Source organism: Centruroides sculpturatus, unplaced genomic scaffold (genome assembly GCF_000671375.1).
Source record: "Centruroides sculpturatus isolate CEXI.00-Female unplaced genomic scaffold, Cexi_2.0 scaffold272, whole genome shotgun sequence".
Taxonomy (NCBI): Eukaryota; Metazoa; Arthropoda; class Arachnida; order Scorpiones; family Buthidae; genus Centruroides; species Centruroides sculpturatus.
In genome coordinates this window covers 47,836-67,031 of record NW_019384484.1, presented here as the reverse complement: position 1 = coordinate 67,031, position 19,196 = coordinate 47,836, and the positions used below count along the sequence as shown (strand labels likewise).

The 19,196-nt window shown below is 28.9% G+C and overlaps 2 protein-coding genes across 2 annotated transcripts in view; both read left to right on the top strand.

Moving 5' to 3' along the window:
• The window catches only part of LOC111621537 (nucleosome-remodeling factor subunit BPTF-like), a 93,868-nt gene that overhangs the window by 53,140 nt on the left and 21,532 nt on the right, over window positions 1-19,196 (top strand). The window contains exons 16-19 of the mRNA XM_023363696.1: window positions 362-575; window positions 8,890-9,115; window positions 9,364-9,659; window positions 15,538-15,711. Of these exons, the coding sequence (XP_023219464.1) occupies window positions 362-575; window positions 8,890-9,115; window positions 9,364-9,659; window positions 15,538-15,711 (910 nt within the window). The remainder of the gene's footprint in view (window positions 1-361; window positions 576-8,889; window positions 9,116-9,363; window positions 9,660-15,537; window positions 15,712-19,196) is intronic.
• LOC111621540 (mucin-2-like) lies at window positions 1,984-2,504 on the top strand. The gene has a single exon (XM_023363699.1). It carries the CDS (start codon window positions 2,013-2,015, stop codon window positions 2,496-2,498), a length of 486 nt encoding a protein of 161 aa, XP_023219467.1. The 5' UTR covers window positions 1,984-2,012; the 3' UTR covers window positions 2,499-2,504.

Below are 19,196 nucleotides of genomic sequence, written 5' to 3'. Positions count from 1 at the left end.
TATATCTGTTCTGTTTTGAAAAGTGGATTACTTTAATTTTATGCTCTGTGGTAAATTTTATACTTATATTTTCTTGCCATCTCACAAAGTTGCAGTTAACTGTACTTGGTATGACACTAAAGGAACTTACTAAAGTGCTACCAGTATAATGCATTACAATTAACAACTGCCCTTATTTCCCACCCTAATAGCCTCCAGCAAGTACAAAGATACCATACTGTTAAGACTATAGAAGAGAATGAAGGTAAACAAAGTATCTGTATAAAAATTTATATAGGTGCTTTGTTTACTCTCTTCTTAACTAAAATATTAATTTTTTAAAAATTTATTTTTAAACAATAATTGACTTTAATAATTACAGTTGTACGTCAAGCACTAATGAATCAACAGACTTCACCTGAAATTCAGCACAAACTTCTTGCTCTTCAACGCCATCATCAACAACAAATGCAAAAACAATTAGAAGCAGAAGGGAAAAGCCATGTAAATAAAAGTGGACCAACACATATTTCTTTAGCGGTAGATAAGTCCAAAGGAAAACCATTAACTCCAGAACAGCGTGAAGATAGTCAAAGGTAATGTACACATTTTTTATGATAAATTTAGTTATATATTATTTATAAAATGTATTGTAGGAAAAATTATCTATCGTTAGATTCAGAAATAAAAATACAAAATTACATTTTGCATGTTTACCTTTACTATTATACTTCTCTCCAAAAAATAATAACGACATGTAAATTCTCAGGTAAGGTATGAATGTGTGAATTTTAGTGGCTGGAACTTTTTATATACTTCAAGTGCAATAATAAATTTTTTTCTTGTCCTGATTGACATTACCTGTATCAATATACAGGTAATGTCAATCAGGACAAGAAAAAAATCATCTTCAATAACAAATTCTGAAATAAAAGCAAGAGAAAAAATCAAAAACAATGAACACAATGTGCATGAACAGGCAAAAAACAATAAAAACAAATATAAAGCATTCAAATAGAGTGCATTAAAAATAATTTAATTAGATTTAAAAACATTTGAATGAAATTATATTAAAAAGCATTCAGTGAAAACATATGTTAGTTATATATGCCTTTTTTAAAACTAAAAAAGTCTAAATAAAGTTGATTTTCAAGCCACTCATTGAGGATGTTATGTGAGCAATAAAATGAGTGTTGGGTAAAACTTAGGATAACTCTTTAAGTAAAAAGGCATGATTTGTTGTGTACTTTAGCATGAGTCATTAGATTAAAAAAAAACCATTAAAATTTTTAATACAAATTTTGATCAATTTATGTGATATAATTATATAAAGAACAATAGAAATACAAAGTACACATATAAATGAACATACAAATTATTTTCAATTTTTCTTCTAAAGTAATTGCAGACCTTTGTTTTTTTAGTTTATAACCAACAAATTTGGTTTGACATTTCGATTGCATTTTAACAGTACAGTACTGTACATAAACAATGAACAATATGTAAATGTAGCAGTGGTAAACAGGTTATGTATTAAACAAATCACTCAAAACAAACTACACTAATGATGTGAAACAATACATATAGAAAAACAAGCAATGAAGATGTGCTTGGTTTCACTGCTTGACCTTCATTGAATACTGTAGAAAAATATTGTTTATGAGAAAGAGTGCCCTGTATGCTTGCATACATGCTTACAATTAGACTGAAAAGTAAAGGATTAGCAGAGCAGTAAAATAATAAATTAGTACAGTGCAAAAGAAAGAAAGGAAGAGGGAGAGATAGAATGAATGAATGAAAGTTTGAAATAGAATAATTCTTTGTAAAATTACATGTTACTTTATTCAGATTTTTTTTTCTAATTTTTGACATTTACATTTTACATAACTGCAAATTTACATGAGTCACATGTTACGTAACTCTGGGTATTACTGTATATATAAAACATATGTAAAATATATAATTTTTATATGTTTTCAAAAAGCTAATATTAACAGTAATAAATTATTTCCCATTTACCTTGTTATTCTTTTATGTTAAAATTATTTATTCTCTCTTATTTAGTGAGACCAGTAGTTCAGTCATCGGTACCACAAGTTCGTCTTCAAACAGCCACTGTAACTATTCCTGGTTTGGGAACTGTTGTTACAGCTCCTGTTGTTTCTGCATCTGCACCAGTCAGTGTAACTGGACAAGCCCAACAAATTACTAATTCAAATCAACAATCTGGCACAACACAAGCATCATCGATAGTGACAACACAAACTACAGTTCAGCAGACACCAAAGAAATTGAGCAATTCTACTACCACATGTGTTAATGTTATACAGTCTAAACAAACTCCATCCAAAGTTCCTTCTTTAAAATCTGCAAATAATTCTCCTCAAGCAGATGCTACAACTCCAACAAAATCTCCAACATCGGGCATGTTGTCACCACCAAATTCTCCTCAGTTTGTCCTTACTCCTGCAATTACGCAACAAAGTAAGAAAAACATTATATTTTTTAAAATTAAATAGTATTCATAAAAAAAATCTTTCAAAATTTTAAGTTTTATTTCATTCATAATAAATTTTTTCTTGTATAATAATAATAAATTTTATGTAATAATAAATTTTTTTCTTGTCCTGATTGACATTACCTGTATCAATATACAGGTAATGTCAATCAGGACAAGAAAAAAATCATCTTCAATAACAAATTCTGAAATAAAAGCAAGAGAAAAAATCAAAAACAATGAACACAATGTGCATGAACAGGCAAAAAACNTTATGCTGTGGAACGAATTATATGTTTTAACATGTATTTCTATGGGAAAATTCGTTTTGTATAACGGATTTTTCACTTAATGGACGTGCATCTGGAACAGATTAAGTACGTTATGCAAGGCGCCACTGTATTTAGATGATGGTCAAAGATGGTAAGCCATGGGTAGATTATAATGTTACCATTAGATTATTTATAATTTACATATTCTGTTTTTGGAATGTTCTAATCTTCTGGTTTAACCTGAGGATGGTCTATGGAATAGGCTGAAAATGTTAGTTTTCAATAAATTATCTCTGCAACATAAGGTATGTTTTGATAATCTAATAATTATTTTCTGAGCACATTCTATTAAATATAATGTTATCAATTTATTGGAGATGTTGCTCAATTTTTCAGAGTCCACTATTCTGTGATTTCACGTCTGTGGACTCAGTTCCAAATTATCAGGATAGTAAGCAGAAGGCCAGGCTCATGTTGCCCTCAAGTTACAACATCTTGCTCTGACTTCTACTTAGCATTATAGGTCAGATGCAATAGACAGGCAACAGCACCTACTTTATGTTCAAGCCTTGTTGCAGCTACAGGGAGGCATATATCCATGACTACTGTAAGGAGCAGTTTGCATGCACATGGATTTGTATGTGAAGGCCAAGCATCTGTTTCATTGTTTGCTCGATGCAGGGTAATCCATTTATAATAGTGTTCGGCACATGTCACTTGGACTAAAGACAATTGGAGCAATGTCCTGTTCACCAGTGAGTAATGATTTGCTTTGCAGTCAGATGATTGACAGATTTTTGTGTGGAGAGACTGGTACATGGTTTTAACTGAGTAACATTGTTTAGTGGCATTTTTTTCTGGTAGTGGCATCCTTGGGATGAAGAATGCCACTGAATTATTTGGGCTGGAATTTCCTTAGACAAGAGTACTGTGACAAGCCATAAATATTGGGACAAAATCCTTTACACATATGTTCAACTTTATTCAGGTGAAATTTATTCTGGATGGCAACACCTGGCCATATAGAGCTTGAACTATAGACTCCTCACATAACACTCTGAGGAAGTGTTCTATGAGGAAATGGCAATATTTTTACAGCATGTTCTAGGCTTATGGTATCCAGAAATGTCCTATAAACAAAGCCTTTCTGGCTATTTTACTGGATATTTTATGACAAAAAACAGAAAAAATGCCTCATGATAAATATGTGGGGTCCCAGAAATAACCAAATTTTTTGTATAAAAACTTTATTAACTTTTTTACAAAATTTCTTTAGTCACCTTCAAAGTACTCTCCATTAGATGCGATGCACTTGTGAAGTCTTTTTCCCCACTGTTTGAAGCATCTCTGGAACTCTTCAACCTTGATATTGTCCAGTGCCCGTAGGGAAGCTGTTTTTACCGCCTCCACATCACCAAAACACTTCCCTTTTAGATTTTTCTTCATTCTCGGAAACAGAAAAAAGTTGCACGGGGCTAGGTCTGGTGAATATGGAGGGTGGGGAACGACAGGCCATCCCCAAGAGGCCAAATAGTGAGTCACTCGTAAGGTCATGTGTGTGAGGGCATTGTCGTGATGAAGGAACCAGTCAAAGTTCTGGGTGTTTCCTTCGCATATCCTCTCACAGATGTCTTAACACTTTTTGGCGAATTTTTTCAACGTTTTCATCATTTTGCGATGTTGAAGGACATCCAGAACTTTGCAGGTGGAACAAAATAACAGTAAGAGAAACACAACACTATGCTCAAACCTAAACCTACAAACTGATGCTGTTTACACAGCTGTTTTGTGAAGGTCTCTACTAATCCCATGTAATGGGAAAACTCTACTACGTCTATGAATGGCAGCATGCTCTGTTTGGTTTTTTTTTTATTTTGGTCCCCCTCGTATGCTACTTATAAAACCATACACAGCCATATGCCATTGGGCTATATAATGGCTATATTAATAATAGATTACCGAACAATTTGACTCTAGAGAGAGGCATTAGGCACCATCTCATAATAAATTTAATAATTTTAATTTTAATTAAATAATTTAGCTTAAACTGGAAGAAAAGAATCTGCCTGGAGCGGGACTTGAACCCACAACTACCACTTAATGGTGGATGAGTCAAGCTAGATGCAAAAAGGTAATATTGGCAGCACAGTGATTTGCTATAAATAAAATACACAGATTGAATGTCAGAAATGTGTTGGCTAGATAAAAGATGGTTATCACCATATCATTCTAAGGGGCCCTGGATCAAAACCGGCAAATAACTCCCTAGGAATTTTTCATAGGCAGATATCTATGGATCTGTCGTGAATCTATCCCTGTTGACCACCTCCATTGTGGCCTTTCAAATCTACAATGTGTACGGAAAAAAGCCCATATTGTACTCATAAGGAGGAAAGAGCCAGAAGTGAAAAAACTTAAAATATGTAAAAATTGTCATTGAGGACATATAGTCAGGAATCAGCATGTTAAACATATAGAAGTGCAAAAATATTCAGCTGTTTTGTTTTACACCATGTGCTAACAAGCTGTTAGACATTACATGAAATGTCTAGTTTCATTAGAAGATACTGAAATATACACTCTTCAACATCTGCAAAAATCAGTTTAGCATTTCAAGAAGTGACCAGAAAAACTAGCTGATTCAAAAATAGCAATTCCAATTGTTCATATTTAAATAATTTGTTCTTATTATTTGTAATCATGTTTTTAGTTAATAATCTCTATAGTCTCTTTCATCTTATCTACTTTTTTATTTTATACTAGCTGTTACTCACAACTTCACTCAAGTGGATTTTGCAAGCAAACCATTTATATTCAGTATTTCAACAATCATAGTAATTGTTACATAACACCTACCGCTGAGAATGATAATTGCTGAGAATCAAACAAACTGTTTTCAATTTGATCAATTTTCTGGAACGTTTACAATCATTCTGTAATCAAACCAATATGCAATAACAAATTAAAATTTAAAATGATTCGAACATTTGGTTAAAAAATCGAAATATATAAAAATATTTATAACAATGTCTGAAATGTTATCAATTTAATACACCTAAGTACTCAATGAAGACTAAACATAGTTGAAAACAAAAAATTTTATCTAAAATAGTACAGTAGAAGCCGTTCTTTGAGTTAAGCCTTAATGCTCTCCCTCTTCCCCGCAGGGAGATTTAAAAAAATCCTTCTTAGCGTGCAATCTCATGGCGTTCCCTAACTGTGTACCAAATTTCACCTCTAGGTTTAGTGGTTTGCTCTTGGCAATGATGAATCAGTCAGTCAGTCCAATTAATTTTATATATTTAGATTACTTGTCCTGACTGACTAATTCATCATTGCCAAGAGCAAACCACTGAACCTAGAGGTGAAATTTGATACACAGTTAGGGTACGCCATGAGATTGCATGCTAAGAAGGATTTTTTAAAATCCCACTGTGGGGAAGAGGGAGAGCATTAAGGCTTAACCGGAAGAATGGCTTCTACTGTACTGTTTTAGATGAAATTTTTTGTTTTCAACTATGTTTACTCTTCATTGAGTACTTAGGTGTATTAAATTGATAACATTTCAGACATTGTTATAAATATTTTTATATAATTTGATTTTTTTTAACAAAATGTTCGAATCGTTTTAAATTTTAATTTGTTATTGCATATTGGTTCGATTACAGAATGATTGTAAACGTTCCAGAAAATTGATCAAATTGAAAATAGTTTGTTTGATTCTCAGCAATTCTCATCATTCTCAGCAGTAGGTGTTATATAACAATTACTATGGTTGTTGAAATACTGAATATAAATGTGGTTTGCTTGCAAAATCTGTGCTTTTTCAAAATTTTACATCTATATATATAAAACTAGCTGGTTTTATATATATAGATGTAAAATAATGATTTCAATTACTCTTTTTTATTTATATCATTGTTTCATTTATTATGTAATTTGATACATTATTTTGTTTTTTCAATATTTCATTTTCATGGATCAAAATAAAAGAACTGATATTATTTTAGATACTTTAATTATATCTCTTTTATTAATAAATTTTTAACATATTTGATATTTTAGCTAGACTTTTTAATCTATCAATTTTTAAGGATTTAATAATTTTAGTGTCAAAAGTGTAGTATTTAACTTAATCATTAAATATTCAATAAACATCAACAGTGTACAAATACACTTAATGTTGACCCAGGATATCTTCAATTTGAAGATTAAGACTATTTACAAAAATTAAAACATTTTCGAGTGTTTTCTTATTCTTTTACTCAACCACAGAAGTAACAGTTAAATGGCTTGAAGAAAAAACTTCATTAAATTGACAAATAATGTAAAATTAAAATTCACACAAAGTTTAAAATTTATATCAAACGTCCCCCTTTTATTAGAGGATCCAATGTTTTTTTACACTTAAAAACAGAGGTTACATTTTCTCACCATACTATCATGTCCTTAACCTTTTTAAATAGTATGGTGAGAAAATGTATGTATTTTGCAAATGAAGTTGTGAATACCCAAAACTACCACTAAAGGGCCAGAACCAGTTATTTAAAAAGGTTAAGGACATGATAGTATGGTGAGAAAATGTAACCTCTGTTTTTAAATGTAAAAAACAATTGGATCCTCTAATAAAAGGCTGATGTTTGATATCAATTTTAAATATCAGGTGTGGTAGCTGTTAAATACATAGTTTGAATAAATGCCTCTTTAATATGAATCAATAAAAATCTGATAGTCTTCCTCTCAGCTATAAGGTTAGGTACTCCTTTATTGCAATTCACATTCACAAATGCATTTTGGGTCTATATAAGCCCCTCTTCAGTGTAAATACTACATATATAAAAAACAAAACAAAAATTCACAAATTTTTTGCACGAAGATGATCTTTACAGACAAAAAATAAATTTTTTACATACCTCAGAAGACAGAGCAACACTTTTCCAATTATACTGGTACATTTATATGACACTAACTATAATATTTTATATAAACCAAAAAACATGAGTGTGTATTGGATGACACTAGTACACAGGTACAATAAAAACCAACCTTAAAATCTGTAAATATAAATTATTTCCATATACACTATTACACTAATAACAACGTGGTATCTTCTTACCTATAACTATACCTTGTTATCAGGATAACTGCAATTAAAACGACAGGTTTACAATCATAAATCAATGATTTAACAATTTTAAGAAAGGATAATACATATAACATGCTTTTATTACTTTTATCCACATTTGTCAGCGATATTATCGTTACTACATGATACTTTCTGACTTATGATGCTAGGTGTTTTTTTAAATCATCTGTCATATTTTTTATTTTTTTAAACTATCGAAATAACTGCAATCACAATAACAGTTTTACACATTATAAGTAAATGATTTAGCAGTTTTTTAAACCAGAAAACAATATATACATAATGGCTTTTCTTTACATTTATCCACAGTATTACATTCATACGACATCCCTATTACAATTTACTTCTTCAAGTCATGCCCTCTATCATATTATGCCACTGTTCATCAATTTGCATACCATTAGATAAGTTCACTAAATTATTATTACTATTTTTTATTATTTCAATATATTCTTTGAATTTGCATTATATATTTATTTTTCATAATGAACATAATCAACATAAAAATACTTCATTATGAAAAAGAAATATATAAATGCAAATTCAAAGAACATATTGAAATAATAAAAAATAGCAATAATAATTTAGTGAACTTATCTAATGGTATTCACATTCAGGGAGCTATGGTACATTTACAATTTAACACTACAGTTATGCATGTCAACTATTTTATCTATTTATTAAAATAATTAACAGCATTGGAGTTATTATGATTGCAACTGTCAGTAGTAGTAGTAGTAGTAGTAGACAATAGAAATGATTTTATGTCTGAATTGTAACAGAATTAATTGATATTGAATTACATTATTTATATTAAAATCAATGTAAACAGTGTAATAAATTATATATAATATAATATTTTATATTATATTCAATAATGAAAAATGTTAACATGATTTAATTTATTAACATGATATGCATTCTTTGACAAGTAAACAATATATTTGATAATCTTACTTGTATTAATTTATAATAAGAAATTTTTGAATTTATAGACTTGCTGTTTGTCAACAAGTTCTTAAAGGAATAATGGATAAAATCGAACGAGAAGAACGAAATAATCAGCGTCGATTAAAACAGAAGGAAACTGCCGAAGAAAGGAGAGTACGTGCAAATGCTCAGAAATTACAAGCACTCCTCTTTAAACACACTGAACTTTTGAAAAGGGACATTATGAAAAAAAGAGCACTTATTGAAAAAGAACTTCAACTGGAAATTCAGGTTTTCTTTGTTTATTGTGTAAAACATTTAATTTGGCCAGTTTTAAATATTATTAACCCCTTTACTGCAGACAGTTTGATATTGATTCTTTTGGGTCAGAACATAGTATTTTCAATTTCATATTCATGATAACATTTAAAGAATGAATCCAATCTTTTCTTCTATTGACTTTAATATAATTTTCACTTTTCTTGTTCTAGATACTTGTCTATTNCTTTAAAATGTAATATATTTTAATTTTATAATAGGGAGAATTACAGGAAGAACTTAAAAATAGGACACCTTCCACTCAAACTATCAGTAGTCCAACAGCTCCTGCAAAGATACTGCCTTCAAGACCAACGATTATGCAATCGTTAAAATTAGACAAAGATAAAGTGGCTAAAAAACGAAAATCTCATTCTAGTGATAGTGATTCAGGAGATGCAAGTGATTCATCAATTCCAATGTGTGTGAAAAAATTAAAAACAAGTCATGTACCTCCTCCAAAAATTCGAACGCAGAAGCTTTATTGTATTTGTAAAAAGCCCTATGATAGTACAAGGTAAATTTTTAATTTAACTATTAATTTTAAATTTGAATAAACTAAATTTTTAAATATTTAAAATAATGGATTTAGCATTTCTTTGATGATAATCAATGGTATAATGGATTACTTTTTCATTCTTGATCATGGAAATTATTGAAAATCTTAAAATGTTTTAAGATTCATTTTCTTTATACAACAAATTTTAAAATATTATTGTTTTAAACCAAGATTAGTAAATTTAAGTTAAGAGAATACATCATACACATCATATCATCTCTCTGGATTATTTATTCTATCATTAATTAAAACAATTTTTTTTAACAGTATTTTTATTAAAGAATATGGCTAAATGTGCTGTTTCCAGATTGCACAAAATACATTAAAAAGATTATTTAATAATTAGTGAGAATTCCATAAACAAAACACTTTCTTAAAAGAGAAAAAATATACTTTATTCCTTTCTTGTATTAAAGTTTTTAGGTTTATTGGTGTTTTTGGGCACAAAAACAATAAATGTTATATTTTGCTAAGGCACAAAGTAAAAAATTTAGTGTTGTTATATTACCACTTTATAAATAAAAATGTTAATATAGTAACAGTGCTTATATAGCACAAAATATATATAACATGGGCATTTTCCTCTTGGCAAAATAAGAAAATATTGGGAAAAGTCAATGTAACAACCATTCAGTATAACATCTGTTTTTCAAAAATTTTCCTAATGGTCACTGTAAAGTGAGTTCTACTGAATTATATAAAATTTCTAAAGAAGAAAAAAATTCTCAGTAATCTTTAGTAGTGTTTACTTTATATTTTAAGATCAGATTATGTAGAATGATTGACATTTAATTTAATTTATTTATAAATTATCCTTGAAGTTACTAATTAAAGAGCAGTTTTTTTTATTTGTTAACTGAAATTAAGGTATAAATCATTTTTATATTTACTTTTCTACATTGTACTAAGCTCATCCAGAAAGTAAGTACCGTTAGGGTATTAAAAAAGATTTGCAATTTGTTTTCATTTGTATTTTATTACAGAAAAATCTACATACCTTAAACTAGTTTTCAACATATTCACTATGAGAATTAAGGCATGTGTCATATCTTGGCACTAATTGCAACATACCCACTTTGTAGAATTCGGCCACCTACGACCTGAACCAGTTCTGGACGTTTACCTAGATCTCATCATCACTTACAAAGAAATTTCTTGAGATGAGAAAACAAACGGAAGTTGGATGGAGCTAGGTCTGGACTATAAGGAGGGTGACAGAACTGTTCCCAATGAAATGAATCAAGCAGTGTCGTCATTACGCATGCGGTATGCAGTCATGTGTTGTCGTGCATGAACACAATGCCAGAAGTCAGTAGTCCATGCCTTTTGTTCTGTATCACATGCCGTAACTTCTTCATGTCTCACAGTAAACTGTAGATCTCATCACCACTTTGCAAGTGATGATGAGATCAAAGTAAATGTCCAGAACTGGTTCAGGTCGCAGGCTACCAAATTCTACAAAGCGGGTATGTTGCACTTAGTGCCAAGATATGACACATGCCTTAATTCTCATAGTGAATATGTTGAAAACTAGTTTAAGATATGTAAATTTTTCTGTAATAAAATGCAAATGAAAACAAATTGTAAATCTTTTTTAATACCCAAACGGTACTTACTTTCTGGATGAGCTTAGTTAATACTGTAATTGTATGAAACTGTAATTTATATTATCAATAACAAATTAATAGGGACTCCTCTAAGATTTTGATTATTTACATGAACATATATATGTACACACATTCACACACTCACTCACTCACTCACTCACTCACTCACTCTATATTTATTGACATGATGTTGGAATATTTATTTCTAGACTATATTGTATGCAAGTAAATATTAAGAGTTGAATTAAATTCATTGAAATGTTCTATTAGACTTAATTATAAAGATGGTTTTAGTGTTTTCATTGAAATTCAATTTTTTATTTTTGATATCTCACATTTATTATGTTATGTTTGAACAACAATACTCTTTTCAAATATATTTGTAATTGTCACATAATGAGTAGCTTTTTATGGACATATAAAAGTTTTACTCTCTTCTAAATGCATTTTGATAAGTTAGAACTGTAGATTTCAAATTCTTCATGTTTTCATTGATTTTGACCTAAACATATAGTCAAATATTAATTAATACTTCATTTTAGTATTACAGTAGAGCATCGTTTATCCGAAGCCGATAAACCAAAACATCGGTTTATTGAAAGCGTTCCAGTCAGGCTGTGTTGTGCTGAATCAAATGGTTTTGATGCTAGATTAACTTCCAAAATATAATTTTTTTTGTTTTTATATTTTTCAATATATTTATTTTATTTGTACAAAATAAAGAAATAATTTTTAACAATACAATGGCTATGATTATTATTTTAAAAAGTTTACGTTAGGCTTAACATCAATGAAAATTCAATGCAAAGCGACACGCAATGAAGAAAAATTTCAACATGGGATAGGTTAATATATTATTTCGTACATAATTGGTTATTCGAAAAATAAGTTATCCAAACAACCCCAGTCTCCAATTGATTCGGATAAACGATGCTTTACTGTATTTTTATGCTTTAATTTAAATTGTAAATATTATCAGTGAACTTAAAGAATTTATATTTGAATGTTTTATTTAAAATAAAAGTTTAATTTTTTTTTATCATTACTCTTTCAAGATTTAACTTAAATAAATGCATTATAATAAATTATGTTACAGTTCTCTAGCAGTTATGTTCAATTATTATATCTTATTATCTTATGTATATACTATTAAATATACAGAACCAATAATTCTGTTTATTTACATTGTTTTAAAGATTAAAATTGAAAATATCACTGATTTAAAAATTATGAATACAGTTACTGTATATCTTCATCAAATGTGGCAGATTTTCACTACATATTCATTAAAGGATTAAACAGTGTGCAATTAAATTGCATGTTTTTAGATTATTGTTAAAATTGTTTTATTAGTATCAGTAGTTGAAGATGACCAACAATAGTTATCAGGTTGAATTTTTTGTTTTAATCCAGTATTTAGAAGTATTATCATTAAATTTTTAGACAATGTAATATATAATATGTCACTTATTATTTATTACTTATTATATATATATATAAGTGATGACTTTTTATTGAATTTATCAGTAATAAGCATTGAAAAAATTTGATTATATAATGAGCATATAATTATTAGCATCTGGAGTTTTTTAATTTTGAAACACATAACAGTAATTTATTGTTGATATTAGTGTAATTGCTTAATTTCATATTTTATATATAAAATTGAAATTATTCTGTTCGATGTGTTGAGTTCTGAAAATAAAAATGTTAACATCTTCAAATTGAAATTTTATTTAAATGATTCTAATTTGAGTTTTAATATGCTATGTTTTAATTTTATCAAAGTTAAAACAGCATATTAAAGGAAAATTTCCAAATATATCAGTAAAGTGGTTAAATAAAACTAGTCTAGTATATTTTGAATCTAAAAAATTTCATAAAATATATCAAATATCAATATTAAGAAATTTCTAGAAAAAATTTTAAATGTAAATGTGTTCAGTTATAAAATAATTTTTTCTCTCTTTCTGCTTTAAAATGTAATATATTTTAATTTTATAATAGGGAGAATTACAGGAAGAACTTAAAAATAGGACACCTTCCACTCAAACTATCAGTAGTCCAACAGCTCCTGCAAAGATACTGCCTTCAAGACCAACGATTATGCAATCGTTAAAATTAGACAAAGATAAAGTGGCTAAAAAACGAAAATCTCATTCTAGTGATAGTGATTCAGGAGATGCAAGTGATTCATCAATTCCAATGTGTGTGAAAAAATTAAAAACAAGTCATGTACCTCCTCCAAAAATTCGAACGCAGAAGCTTTATTGTATTTGTAAAAAGCCCTATGATAGTACAAGGTAAATTTTTAATTTAACTATTAATTTTAAATTTGAATAAACTAAATTTTTAAATATTTAAAATAATGGATTTAGCATTTCTTTGATGATAATCAATGGTATAATGGATTACTTTTTCATTCTTGATCATGGAAATTATTGAAAATCTTAAAATGTTTTAAGATTCATTTTCTTTATACAACAAATTTTAAAATATTATTGTTTTAAACCAAGATTAGTAAATTTAAGTTAAGAGAATACATCATACACATCATATCATCTCTCTGGATTATTTATTCTATCATTAATTAAAACAATTTTTTTTAACAGTATTTTTATTAAAGAATATGGCTAAATGTGCTGTTTCCAGATTGCACAAAATACATTAAAAAGATTATTTAATAATTAGTGAGAATTCCATAAACAAAACACTTTCTTAAAAGAGAAAAAATATACTTTATTCCTTTCTTGTATTAAAGTTTTTAGGTTTATTGGTGTTTTTGGGCACAAAAACAATAAATGTTATATTTTGCTAAGGCACAAAGTAAAAAATTTAGTGTTGTTATATTACCACTTTATAAATAAAAATGTTAATATAGTAACAGTGTAATATTTTAAATATAATGATAATGATCCTAGTAAACAACAAATATTGTATGAACATAAGATTTATTTTGCAGAAAAATCAAAATATTTCAATAGGTTTTTGATTAAAATAAATATGAATTATTTCTTATACTTTAAACATTGTTTTCTGGTATTAATTTACCTAATTTCAAGTATAGAAAAAATTCATCAATTTTCTGTTAACAGTTAATTTTGTCTATGACTATATACAGTAATACCTCGACTTACACTACCCTGACTTACGTGAACCTGGAGTTATGCGATTTTCAAATCTCGCCAATTCGTCTTTTGTTTGAGTGCCACACAACTCTTGATTACTCACTCCCCTCACACTATTGTTCAGCTTACATATTCGGAAATGTCGCGTGGAATCAATGCATAGCTACAATTTATTTTGTGTTATTTATTTCTGTGTTTGTTTTATCTACGGAGACTCGAGAGACTCTACTATGTCATCCAAATGAAGTAGAACTGATTCTTCTGCATCAAACAAGGAAAGAAAAACTTTATCTTTGGAATGTAAAGTTAACATTATTAAAGACTTTGATACAAAAATGAAAATTTGTGAATTGGCAAAGAAGTTTGATCTACTGAAATTGTCAGTCAGAACAATTATAAAAGGCAAAGAAAAAATTCTTGAAGCTGTGAAAAATGCTCAATCTTTAAATTCAAGCATCATTTGTAAACATCACGGTATTATCACTGAGATGGAAACAATGTTAAAATTATGGTGTGATAAACAAGTAATTGTGAAAAATTGTATAATAATATAGGCCTAATTTGTTATACATATGTATTATCTAAGATTTTATTAAACATTTTTTCTAAATTATTGCTTTTTTTAGTCTCCGGCCCCAATTAAAAATTATTTGTATGTATTTATATGGGAAATTATACCCCAACTTATGCGAATTCGACTTACGCGGTTATCGCTCGGTCCCACCTATCGCTTAAGTTCGGGGTATTACTGTATTTAAAAATGTTTGATCTCATGTTTTATTAAAATTGTCTAGTTAATTCAGTTAAAATGACTGAATTTGAAACATGAAACCTAATATGTATATATCGATGAATCAGTCACACGTGTTCAGTTTTTAATTTTGTAAGAATGACATCCAATCTTTGTCAAACCATTTATAAAACCTTTATCATATTTACTTTTATTAAAATTAGAAAAATATTCTTATAAATTTAACATAATTATATTATGGCAGAAACATTTTTACTACATTAATAATAGAAATTAAAGAGTATTGATCAGAATTACACTGCAGTTCTTTGTCTTTTTATTTTTAAACATTTATTTTTTTTTAATTCCAGATTTATGATTGGCTGTGATCTTTGTTCAAATTGGTTTCATGTTGATTGTGTTGGGTTAACAGAAATAAGAGCTAAAAAAATGGATAAATACATCTGTGCTGAATGTGATACTGCACATCAAAGTACTACGGAGGAACTTTATTGTCTATGCAGGCAACCATATGATGAATCTCAGTAAGTATCAGAAATTTGATTTTGAAATTGATCTATAGCTGCTATTATGTTTCTTCCATAAATGTAATCTGCCTGTATCTTGAAAAATCATAGTTATATTAAACCAATTATTGAAAACTGGTTCTTTTAACTATGGACTAAAATTTATCATCGTAGATCAATTTTATTATTGTGTACTAAAGGTTCTCTTAATGAGGATCAGTTGTGATTCTCCTGATAAAGATCAGAACTCTATTTTCACCAACAATTGGGCTTCAATAACTTTGGATGCAGTGCTTACTAGAGTTACACTCAGACTTAATGTTTGAGCTTAACTGCTTTTTTTTGTGATCCTGCCTCCCTTTCCTTCTCTCCCATAAGAGGCAGCTATGTGAGATCAAATATTATGACATCTGCATTTGGGTAGGGCCATCTGCACTAATCATAAAACCTTCTCCTGGAACAAACTGTCACATTACTGTTGTTCTGTCACATCTAAAGACACTTTAATTGGTAGCTGTGTTGATTCTTTTTAAGAAATTGTGTTGACTTCCCTCACACTAAAAATTGTACTGATTTTCCTTCACAGTTGTCCTATTGCAAAATATATTAAATCAAAAATGTTAGTTTAAAAAGGCTACAAGACGGTTCTACAATTAGTGAAAATAGGTCAACTTCATTTTCTTACATGGGCATCCCCATTTTATTGCTTATAATGGTTATACATAAAAAAACAAACTTATATCTGAAACAATTTTCCAAAAAAGGAACTTATCAGAAGCTTTTACATGGCTGGTGTCACAAATCAGATTGTCTGGGTGTTTCTGTATGTACTGTCAATTTTTAATTGTGGCTCTGCTTAACTTGTTGCTGTAGTAATGTTTTAGGAATCTTAATACAGCAATAATTTAAACTTTTAATTAGGCACTTTTCATATTTAATTAATTTTTTTTATTTAATAAGTATCTTATTCTAATTTTAGGAACTCCAATTTAATTAACACAAAAATTTATAACAAAATAAATATTGTGCAATGGATAAAAAAGTGGCAATGTAGTAAACTAGTATATGTGGACAAAGTACATATTTCAATTCATTTGAATTAAACATAGACTTAAACAAAAGACTAGTTCCATTAGAATCTATACAATGGCTTGAAATGATAGTTTCAATTAACAATGAAATTAGCTTCCTCTGGAAGATTTTATTGCACTTTAAAAGCAGTTTGCTTAAGCTTTCGGAATTGAGGATATCCTAACTATAGCACAAAATTGTTGTATTCAGCAAATCAGTTACTGCTCAAGTGGTATCAAATTTCATCCAAGTTTTGTTTAGAATTTTACTAAAATCACTTTTTAAATTTATTTAATATTTTCTAACATTTGAATACTAATTTTGTACAATGTATTTAATTCATTAACCTAAATAAATAATATGAAAGTATGAAAGGCATTCTCTAGACAGTTAAACCTGACTTTGACATTGATATGCATTTGAAAGTGTCTCTGGACCATTTGATATGTGACATTTGCATATTGCATTCACACTGCAGATATCTCTGAAGTTCATTGAGAAAAAAAAGAAAGAAAAATGCTAAAAAGTCATTAGAAAACTATTAATTATTATTTTATGAAATTATTTTTTTTCTTCAAATAATGAATGATGCAAAAATTCATGCCACAATGTATTAAAGGCATCAGGCTTGTGATAAAGAGTATGGCTGATTTTTAAAATTGTCTACAAGTTTAGCTTGAGGTTATCTTAAATTTTTTCAATATGTTTTTCAAGTTAAACTTTTAGTTAGTGGAGTGCTTAATTAGTATGAATTTCTTTGCCTCTTACAGTTTTCTCTTATTGCAAACAATGTTTAAAGTCAACTCCATTTTCATGAATATATAAGTCAATTCACTGTTGAAAATATCTCACATTTCTTAGTAACATATTCCATAGTATGTTTGTACAAAATGTTTGAATTCTCCTAACCATATCTTCAAATACTTCTGATAAGTGTACTTTTTGGAAAAAATGTTTTAGATATAAGTTTGTTTTTTTATGTAAAAGTATTTGCTATAAAAAAACCATTTAAGAAAATAAAGTTGATTTTAAATTGAATGAAAATGCTAATTGATAGTGTTATCTTGTGGCCCACTGGAAGTCTAACATTTTTGGTTTAATTAATGAAGTTTCTTGTAGGATGCATATTTTTGAGTTATTCCAGTGAGTTGATTAAAATGAGCCATCCTGTATATCCTGTAATAGTAATACAGAAAATCCTTGTTAATTCAAACTCAGATAGTTCAAAATCCCATTAATTTGTAACTACAGTCGACCCCCCCTATAAGATATAGATACGTTCCAATTTATTAGGAATCCGATTTCTTACAAGTCGTTCCAATCACAGCCCGACACGTGTCAAGTTTACGGACTACGGCTGATTGAAAGGTTTTCTTCCATAAAATTAATCGATTCTACACTAATCTGACTCAACATTTCCAAAATACGTATATTTTTTCGTAGTTTTATAGGAATCGTAATTATAGGGACCGTAATTATAGGGGGGTCGACTGTATACTATTTGTCCTGTCCAGGGATATAGAAATTTACAAGTTATGGAATTTGGTTAGTGTAAAATATGGCTACTTCAAAATTCAAAGTGAAAATTCTGTCTGAACTTATGATATGTGCATGTTAACTCATTCATTTATATCAAAGTGACTCCATACTATAAGAGAATAATAGACAAAGAACAACTCTAGTCTGGACAATATGCTTTGCTTTTACAGTAACACATTTTAGATATGAGATGAGAAAAAAAGAGTTGCCCATCGACTACCCTTTTTTCTCTTATCTCATAAAATGTGGCTAGGTTTTGGGATTGGAAGAATGGGCTACAAGTAGTAGATTGAGATATTTGTAAGGCTCTAGGCTACTATATTTATGTGACTTACTGCTTTTTAGGTCACTTTAAAAATAATTTGGGCTACATTTTGAGGAATTCTGCTTTACTTTTTATAAAACCTATCTGGTAACCTATGAGGTTCTCACCTGACACATGTTTACCTGAGTTTATTTATATTATTATTATATTGGGTTTTGTGAGTTATACTCGGTTCACACCTGTGGATGTGTACTATGCCGGACCAAAGTCAAGGCATAGCAATTAAAACAAAACTAAAATTAAATAAGTGTGTCAGTGTATGTGTCTGTATTCAGGAATTTCCTAATAATGTGACATGTATTCAATATAGTGGCCTTCTGTAGTGTGATGTATGTATTTCTACTCAATTCTAATGTTCCCAGGCTTTTGTGTAGTGTGTGTGGTATCACACCTGTACAGGAGAGAACGACAGGTACAATAAGCACCCTATCCATCCTCCACAGATGCCTTATTTCCTGGGCGAGTTCTGTGTACTTGCTAATTTTTTCAGTGCATGTGTTTTGTACATTGTGAGTGTTTGGAATGGCTATGTCTATAATGTATGTGATTTTATTGTGTTTGTCAATGA